Below are 9,522 nucleotides of genomic sequence, written 5' to 3'. Positions count from 1 at the left end.
GCCTGGCCCGCCCTCAGCCTCCTTGCCCTCCCCGCCCCCATGCTGCATGCTAGGGGAATCAGGCGGCCCAGGCATCCGGAGGGCCCCCAGACATGATCTCATACCCGCTCAGCCTCCTCTAATGGGCGGTGTTGCCCCAGGAGCAGGTACAGGACCACAGACTTCAGGAAGAGGGTGGGGATCCAGGCACCAACCCAGGGCTCCCAACACCACTTCTCTGCCACATCATGGTGCCTGTCACTCTCCAGCCACCATCTGAAGAAACAGATTCTAAGAATGCAGTAGGAACCCAAGGACCCCAACCTGGAATCCAGGAGTCTTCAGGTTGTTGCCTACCTCTTCCTGGGGTAGAAGCCCCCCTGTACCTCCTTGACCTACGAGGAGGATGAGAAGATGTGTACCTCAGTGTGACCCAGCATGGTTGCTTTCCGGGTACCTGCTCTTCCGGGACTTCTGAGACTTCTGCCTGAACCACCTGGAGGAGGCCAAGCCCTTGGTGGAATTCTATGAGGAGGTGAGGTGCAGGCCCCTGCCCTGCCTGGAGAAGGGGGAGGAGGCTGGCGCAGCTTCGTTAAAATCTACAAGGCGCCGGGCCATGGTAGCCCTGTGCCCTGCTGTGAGTAGATCACCCAGGGGAATCTTGTCTTCCAGATCAAGAAATACGAGAAGCTGGAAACAGAAGAGGAGCGGGTAGCCCGTAGCCGGGAAATCTTCGACTTCTACATCATGAAAGAGCTGTTGGCCTGCTCACATGTGAGCATCTCTGGCCAGCTCATCCTCAGGCTTGGACCCAAGCACTGACCCTGAATGACCCCAGGGTAAGAGGGGAAAGAAAGGACCTTGCAGAGAGAATTCACAGCCACCTCTTTCTTTCTCAGCCGTTCTCAAAGAGTGCCACTGAGCATGTGCAAGGCCACCTGGTGAAGAAGCAGGTGCCCCCAGACCTCTTCCAGGTGGGTGCAGGGAGTAGTTCCTCACCCAGCCAGGGTCTTCCTGAGACCGCCCCCAGTCAAGGAGCCTGGAGGCAGGGCCCCGGCAGCCAGGGCCCTGAGGGCTCGGTCACCAACTTCTAGCTTCCTCCCTTAGCCATACATCGAAGAGATTTGTCAGAACCTCCGAGGGGACGTGTTCCAGAAGTTCATCGAGAGGTAAGTGTAGGGAGAGGAAGGCCCCTCTGAGGAGGGGTGTGGATGGTGAGGACAGAGGCAGCTCCTTCGGGGACTCCTGAGAGATCACACAGTCATGTCAGCTCCTTGCCCTCAGCACCAGACATCTCACAGCCTGTCCCAAGCGATTCTCCAGGTAGCCAGGGACCACCCATGCATCTTTTCCTCCTATGGGTGCCTAGAACCTTGTTGGGCCCATCTGATCTGAGACACATCAAGGTTGTAGAAATCCTACCTTCATTTGCTGGATTATGGGAGTCCTGGGTAAATTTCAGCTTGATGTGAGGAGCGGGGTATTTTTAGGATTACAGCTGCCCTGCCATGTAGTGAGCTCTGTCTCAGGAGGTATGAGAACAGGATGGAGTAAGCAAGAAATCTGGGCTGGACAGGAAGACCTGCTCTCTAAGCCTACCTGATCTCAGCAGGAGCCCATAGCTAGCTGCCACATCAGGTGGACAGGCCGAGCAGGACACTCGGTCTCAGGGTGTTCCGCAGATCTACCCAGTATGGCTCCAGGGAATAATAGTGGGGTGGAATGGGGCAGGCTCCTGCTAGCCTCATTCCGCTCACTTTCTAAGGCTCACCTGAACCTGGGATTTTCTCTTACAGTGATAAGTTCACACGATTTTGCCAGTGGAAGAATGTGGAGCTCAACATCCATGTGAGTGGGACTGGGTAGGCAGAGAGCTGTGCTCCCTGCTGCTCCTCTCCGGGGGTTGGCCGGTGGCTTGGCCAGAGCTGGGAACCAGAATCACTCACAGGGAGGCTGGAGGCAGGTGGGCATGTAGAAGGGAGGCCACGTGCTGCCCAGGAAGGGTCCTGAGCTGTAGGACATGGTGCAGGGCCAGTCCCTGCTGCCTGCAGTGACCCCTGCTGTTGCCACCTCTGCAGCTGACCATGAACGACTTCAGTGTGCATCGCATCATTGGGCGCGGCGGCTTCGGCGAGGTGTATGGGTGCCGGAAAGCTGACACGGGCAAGATGTGAGCAAGCTGTGGGTGAGGGAGAGCTAGGGCTCTTAGGTGCCTTGGAGGCATCCGGCATCCCTGGGAAGTGCTGCAAGGGACTGAATTTTCCAGGCCTAGAGGGCTTGAATGGACAGATCTCTGCACAGGGTCACGTGCTGTCCCCACCATCTGTCTCATTTGTACCGTTTACCCCTGACCTGCCAGCACCATCTTCTGTCCTCTTGAAGTCACTGATGCATGTTCTGTATTGAGTCTTAACTGTGAGAGCCCTCAGAGGTCGGCAGCCATCCATTCCCCACCCCTACTCTAGGTACGCCATGAAGTGTCTGGACAAGAAGCGCATCAAGATGAAGCAGGGGGAGACCTTGGCCCTGAATGAGCGCATCATGCTCTCCCTCGTCAGCACTGGGGTGAGTCAGGCGGGTCCAGGCTGGCCACCAGAGCAGCTTTGGCTCTGGGGCCTTGGGCAGACCCTCTGACCAGCCTCTCCCCTCCTAGGACTGCCCCTTCATCGTCTGCATGTCGTATGCATTCCACACGCCGGATAAGCTCAGCTTCATCTTGGATCTCATGAATGGTGAGTGTGGGGCCTCGCCCTAGGGTGGACCTTGGACTGGCGGCTGCGTAGGAAGCTGAGCGCCACCCTGCTGGCTGCCCTCCTTAGGTGGGGACTTGCACTACCACCTGTCCCAGCATGGGGTCTTCTCCGAGGCCGACATGCGCTTCTATGCAGCCGAGATCATCCTGGGCCTAGAGCACATGCACAACCGCTTCGTGGTCTACCGGGACCTGAAGGTGAGGCTCCGTTGCTGCCCTTCAGGCTGGGCCCCCACTGCCATCCCCTCCTCCCCTCAGTACACATAGCCCACCAGCCCCAGGGGAGTGGAATTCCTCAGACAAGGCCAACTCTGTCTCCTGAGCCCTTTTCAACCCTCTTCCTTCCATCCCAAGCGACTTTTCTCTATTCATGTGTGATGGGGGAAGGAGAAGACCCAACTAGGGCCCTGCCCGTGGACACCTGTAATCCATCTCGCCTGGCTGGGGCCCATCCTCAGCCACCTGGGCGACAGCTTACTGGGCTTCCCCCACAGCCAGCCAACATCCTTCTGGACGAGCACGGTCATGTGCGGATCTCAGACCTGGGCCTGGCCTGCGACTTCTCCAAGAAGAAGCCCCATGCCAGCGTGTGAGTGCTCCAGCTGCCACCTCCCTCCCCGTATCCTCTCACACTCCCACTCACCACCTCCTTACCCACAGGGGCACCCACGGGTACATGGCGCCTGAGGTCCTGCAGAAGGGCGTGGCCTACGACAGCAGCGCCGACTGGTTCTCCCTGGGCTGCATGCTCTTCAAGTTGCTGCGGGGGTGAGTGGCTGTCCCAGGAGGGCAAGGGAGGGGCCAAGAGAAGCTCTGCCCCACTGCAGGTGGGAAGCCAGGCCAGGGGAACCCTCAGCTGCTTGGGTGTTAAGGGCGACAACATCCCTGACTCTGGACAAGGTCTGTTCACATCATCTGCCTCGACTTCCCTATTCCTGATCCTGGTCCTCGGCCTTTCTTTCCCAGACACAGCCCCTTCCGGCAGCACAAGACCAAAGACAAGCACGAGATCGACCGCATGACATTGACAATGGTGAGTGAGAGATCTCCATGCAGGGCCACATTGGGGCTGGGGGTCTCCTTGGGTGCCAAGGTTGTGGACTGGCTCTCACAAAGCAGCAGAGGTCTCAGGCTGCTGATGCCCTCTGGCCCTGTGAGACAGACTCCTGGCTCTGTAGGCTCCTGCTGTCCCTCCCTTGTGTTGTCAGGGCACACGTGGCCAAGTTAGGAAGCTGAGCCTGTCTCTCCCACTGCTGGTGTCTGGGGCCCCTCCCCACCCACAACTGAGATGCGGTCAAAGCCTTTTCCTCACTCCCTGCCAATGTCCCATTTCTCCTCCCCGAAGGCCGTGGAGCTGCCCGATTCCTTCTCCCCGGAACTCCGCTCCCTGCTGGAGGGGTTGCTTCAGCGGGATGTCAACCGGAGACTGGGCTGCCTGGGCCGTGGGTGAGTGGCATGGTTCCTCAGGCATGCTGCCCTGTCTAGGCCTCTGCCCTGGGCCTCTGGGCCAGCCTGCCCAGGTCTCTGACTGTCCCTCCCCGCAAGGACCATGGCTGTGTCTTGTTATTGGAGTGCCCTCCATGGTCCCAGCCTCCTTTGAAGAGCTCCCAAGTGGGGGCATTGCCAGCCCTGGCCAGTGTTTTGGGGTGGAGGGGCAGCGGGATGTGGAAATGCCAGAGCCTGCTGGCTACTCAAATCCAGGGGAGCCCTTGTAACAAAGATGATGATGCCAATAGCAGCTTTTTATGACTACTATGTTTACTGACTACTGAGTGTGTGCTGCAAGATACGCCAGTATTAAAGCTCACACTGACCCTATGGATAGGAACTGCTGCTCATCCCTTTAGAGATGAGAAAACAGACTCAGCTTTAAGGAACCTGCCCAAGGTCCCAGAGCCAAAGAGAGACTGAACCAGGAGTTAAGCTAGGCCACCTGACAGTGGTTGGTTCAGAATTAACCTGATTTAGGGCGATGCCAAGCCCTGGTGACAGGCATCTCCCCACAGAGCTCAGGAGGTAAAGGAGAGCCCCTTCTTCCGCTCCCTGGACTGGCAGATGGTCTTCTTGCAAAAGGTAAGAGACTGTGGCAGAGGCCAGGGAGGGCACTGCAGCAGCTCCTCATGCTAATATATGATGACCCCTGCTCTACTGCAGTACCCACCCCCGCTGATCCCCCCAAGAGGGGAGGTGAATGCAGCTGATGCCTTCGACATTGGTTCCTTTGATGAGGAGGATACGAAAGGAATCAAGGTACTCGGGACTCCCACACCTGAGTCCTAAGCCTAGCCTGCATGGTCTCCTGGTCCTGGGCCTCAACACCCCTTCCCAAACTTTCCTGGGCAGGGGTTGGGGGGTTGGTCCAGACCGTTCTTGCCCCGGGGCCCTATGGCTGAAGGGCCCTGGCTCCACCTGACTCTCCATGTGTCCCTGCCCTGCCCACCGGTGAAGCTACTAGACAGTGATCAGGAGCTCTACCGCAACTTCCCCCTCACCATCTCGGAGCGGTGGCAGCAGGAGGTGGCAGAGACCGTCTTTGACACCATCAATGCTGAGACAGACAAGACTCCTGGCTCGGTAGGCTCCTGCTGTCCCTCCCTGGTGTTGTCGGGGCACACGTGGCCAAGTTAGGAAGCTGAGCCTGTCTCTCCCACTGCTGGTGTCTGGGGCCCCTCCCCACCCACAACTGAGATGCGGTCAAAGCCTTTTCCTCACTCCCTGCCAATGTCCCATTTCTCCTCCCCGAAGGCCGTGGAGCTGCCCGATTCCTTCTCCCCGGAACTCCGCTCCCTGCTGGAGGGGTTGCTTCAGCGGGATGTCAACCGGAGACTGGGCTGCCTGGGCCGTGGGTGAGTGGCATGGTTCCTCAGGCATGCTGCCCTGTCTAGGCCTCTGCCCTGGGCCTCTGGGCCAGCCTGCCCAGGTCTCTGACTGTCCCTCCCCGCAAGGACCATGGCTGTGTCTTGTTATTGGAGTGCCCTCCATGGTCCCAGCCTCCTTTGAAGAGCTCCCAAGTGGGGGCATTGCCAGCCCTGGCCAGTGTTTTGGGGTGGAGGGGCAGCGGGATGTGGAAATGCCAGAGCCTGCTGGCTACTCAAATCCAGGGGAGCCCTTGTAACAAAGATGATGATGCCAATAGCAGCTTTTTATGACTACTATGTTTACTGACTACTGAGTGTGTGCTGCAAGATACGCCAGTATTAAAGCTCACACTGACCCTATGGATAGGAACTGCTGCTCATCCCTTTAGAGATGAGAAAACAGACTCAGCTTTAAGGAACCTGCCCAAGGTCCCAGAGCCAAAGAGAGACTGAACCAGGAGTTAAGCTAGGCCACCTGACAGTGGTTGGTTCAGAATTAACCTGATTTAGGGCGATGCCAAGCCCTGGTGACAGGCATCTCCCCACAGAGCTCAGGAGGTAAAGGAGAGCCCCTTCTTCCGCTCCCTGGACTGGCAGATGGTCTTCTTGCAAAAGGTAAGAGACTGTGGCAGAGGCCAGGGAGGGCACTGCAGCAGCTCCTCATGCTAATATATGATGACCCCTGCTCTACTGCAGTACCCACCCCCGCTGATCCCCCCAAGAGGGGAGGTGAATGCAGCTGATGCCTTCGACATTGGTTCCTTTGATGAGGAGGATACGAAAGGAATCAAGGTACTCGGGACTCCCACACCTGAGTCCTAAGCCTAGCCTGCATGGTCTCCTGGTCCTGGGCCTCAACACCCCTTCCCAAACTTTCCTGGGCAGGGGTTGGGGGGTTGGTCCAGACCGTTCTTGCCCCGGGGCCCTATGGCTGAAGGGCCCTGGCTCCACCTGACTCTCCATGTGTCCCTGCCCTGCCCACCGGTGAAGCTACTAGACAGTGATCAGGAGCTCTACCGCAACTTCCCCCTCACCATCTCGGAGCGGTGGCAGCAGGAGGTGGCAGAGACCGTCTTTGACACCATCAATGCTGAGACAGACCGGCTGGAGGCCCGCAAGAAAGCCAAAAACAAGCAGCTGGGCCACGAGGAAGGTGAGGGTCACTGGTTGCCCCGGACACCAAGCCCATGGCCTGCCTTGGGAATGGGAAGCAGGCCTGGAGTAAGGACCTTGCCTGAGGTCACAGCCAGAGAGGGGCTGGGCCAGGCTGAACCTGCCTCTCTCTTGGGTCAGACTACGCCCTGGGCAAGGACTGCATCATGCATGGCTACATGTCCAAGATGGGCAATCCCTTCCTGACTCAGTGGCAGCGGCGGTACTTCTACCTGTTCCCCAACCGGCTCGAGTGGCGGGGTGAGGGCGAAGCCCCGGTAAGGAGCGACTGGTGGGGTCGGGAGTCAGCGCCTGGGTGGCTGACTGGGCTGGCCCCTCATGCTCACCGCCCCTCCCTGGCCCTGCAGCAGAGCCTGTTGACCATGGAGGAGATCCAGTCAGTGGAGGAGACACAGATCAAGGAGCGCAAATGTCTCCTACTTAAGATCCGGGGCGGTAAACAGTTCGTTCTGCAGTGCGACGTGAGTGGGGCTGGGTATGGATGGGGGGCAGGCGGCCTGCTGAGGCTGAGTGCCTTGCTGACCACTTGGGCCTGTGCAGAGTGACCCTGAGCTGGTGCAGTGGAAGAAGGAGCTGCGCGATGCCTACCGCGAGGCCCAGCAGCTGGTGCAGCGGGTACCCAAGATGAAGAACAAGCCACGCTCACCCGTGGTGGAGCTGAGCAAGGTGCCGCTGATCCAGCGCAGCAGTGCCAACGGCCTCTGAGCTGCTCGCCCGCCCGCCTGCCCGCCTTTTATAAACCTCTAATTTATTTTGTCAAATTTTTATTATTTGTTTTCCCGCAAAGCGGAAAAAGTTTTATTTTGTAATTATTGTGATTTCCTGTGGCCCCGGCCTGGCCCAGCCCCCAGGGAGGGGCCCGCTTGCCTTGGCTCCTGCTGCCACCAACCCAACCACTGTCCAGCGCCTTTGCCTTGACCCCCAGGGGCCACCCCTCCCAGTGTCTTCCTGTGGGAGGAGAACAGCAGCCCCCACGGCCCTCCTGTCCTTCTCTAGGAGATGTTGCCACACCGAGTTGTGCCACCTGGCTTTGTGGGCTGTACTCTGTGCTCACAGGTGGGGTCTGGTGGCCCAGCATCCCCCACCCCAAGGGCGAGTCCAGCACAGGGATACTACTTGAATTTTCCCATCATGACCACTCTTGAGACAGAAGGACAGACAGGCCCCACACTGTCCTGCTCTCCAGCAGTGGGCAAGAAAGTACGTGGGCTTCTGTGCCCTTGTTCAGGAAAAGCCCCTGTGTCACTGGCTGCCTCTGTCCCCACCTCCCTGAGACACTGTGGAGGGCTGGCCAGGAAGGTGGTTTGGCAGTGGGTGCTGCTGCCGCCTGCAGCTCCCCTTCTATCCACCCCAAGTGTCCAGGCTCAGGGACCACAGAAAGGCACCTGCCGATTGGGCCACTGCGGCTTACTTACCCTGGCCCCACGATCCCCTTGACCATGGGCTGGATGAGGCCTCATCTGCCCAGGACCACAGGGGCCAGCCTGGGTAGGTAGTGCCATGAGCAGGGCCGGCTTGGGCCAGCCTTCCCTGTCCCAGACTGGCCAGTGCCCCCCACCCCACTGGCTGTCCAGGCCCACAGCCCACGTCCTGTCAGTGCCACCATCAAGGGCGCCATCTCGCCCGCCGCATGCCCCCTCGTGCCAGTCGCGCTGCCGTGTGTGGTGTTGCGCCCTCTCCCCGTGGGGCTGGGTTGGCGCTCTCCCTCCCGTCTACTCACTCCCTGGGGCGTTTCTTTGCCGATTTTTGAATGTGATTTTAAAGAGTGGAAAATGAGACTATGCGTTTTTATAAAAAATGGTGCCTGATTCCTCGGCTGTCTCATTCTCTCTTTGTGCCTGGTGACCCGTTTTTAGCCTCTGCAAGGTGAGGCCCCAAGAGGAGAGGGTCTTGGCACTAGGTCCACCCCAGCGCCATGCTCTGATGGGATGGGACGGGGATGCTCATCCTCCCCCCTTAGTGACTACAGCATCCTGGGAAGAGATGGTCTTCTGCCTGCTTCCCAGAGGAGGTGCCAGCAGTTCTGTGCTTGGTGTCACGTTTAGACAGCCTTACTGAGCTCTCTCTGTACTTCAGATGCTGAGGCCCTCTAACTAGGCACCTCACCCTCAGGTCACACTGCAGCCTCTGGGCCCTTGGCTCCTCTGTCCTCAAATGTATGCCCCCATTCAGTAGGGGTCCTGAGGCCTAAGGTGTACTCCAGTATCAGGCTTCGGGTCAACTCTAGCCCCTTTTGGGCAAGTGGGCATATATGTGGGGTTGCCTGCCCCATGTAGGGACCCTCTGGGCAAGGCTGGTGCCAGATGTTCTGGGGTGAATGCTGGAGTCAGAGGAAATGGCTTTTGAGCTGGCATCTAGTGTTGGGATTGGGAGGACTTTTCTGAATCAGAAACAGGCTAGTCATTCATGACTGGCTCAGGCTAGCTGAGCACAAGGGGAAGAGCCATGCCTCGGAGGCCCTGAATGCAGGCATAGCCTAGCACACAGCACACAACACACAGCCTGGGTGTATTGGGGGCTGCAGAATGAAGATATGAATGGCGTGGAACCTGAACCTTACTAAGCCCTGGAGCATTGAAGTTTCTGAACAGGACTGAAACGAGCTGGCTCTGCAACAAATGACTGGTGACTCTAGGAAGGGAAGCCAAAGTTAGGGGCAGGGACACAGGTTAGGGGCTATTGCTGCTGTCCAGGGAAAGGACATCCTAATGCCAGTGGTGGGAGAAGAGAGATGAAGAGGGCCAGATGGGAAGAACATGG

General features: G+C 58.3%; 1 protein-coding gene across 1 annotated transcript; it reads left to right on the top strand.

Annotated features, from left to right (window-relative positions):
- Window positions 1-458: 458 nt before the first annotated feature.
- GRK2 (G protein-coupled receptor kinase 2) lies at window positions 459-7,467 on the top strand (the record flags this gene model as incomplete). Its single annotated transcript, XM_027769428.1, is given in 20 exon segments — window positions 459-514; window positions 652-753; window positions 879-953; window positions 1,087-1,148; window positions 1,776-1,827; window positions 2,058-2,149; window positions 2,445-2,544; window positions 2,633-2,711; window positions 2,799-2,929; window positions 3,226-3,320; window positions 3,392-3,499; window positions 3,698-3,764; window positions 4,077-4,177; window positions 4,738-4,804; window positions 4,886-4,981; window positions 5,180-5,271; window positions 6,672-6,742; window positions 6,883-7,019; window positions 7,110-7,223; window positions 7,303-7,467. Coding segments are annotated over 20 exon segments (1,862 nt in total), but the record flags the coding sequence as incomplete, so codon positions are not given.
- Between the last annotated feature and the right edge of the window lie 2,055 nt (window positions 7,468-9,522).

The sequence above is a fragment of the Tupaia chinensis genome, unplaced genomic scaffold (assembly GCF_000334495.1).
Source record: "Tupaia chinensis unplaced genomic scaffold, TupChi_1.0 Scaffold149501_1, whole genome shotgun sequence".
Classification (NCBI taxonomy): Eukaryota; Metazoa; Chordata; class Mammalia; order Scandentia; family Tupaiidae; genus Tupaia; species Tupaia belangeri.
This window is presented reverse-complemented; position numbering and strand designations above follow the sequence as displayed.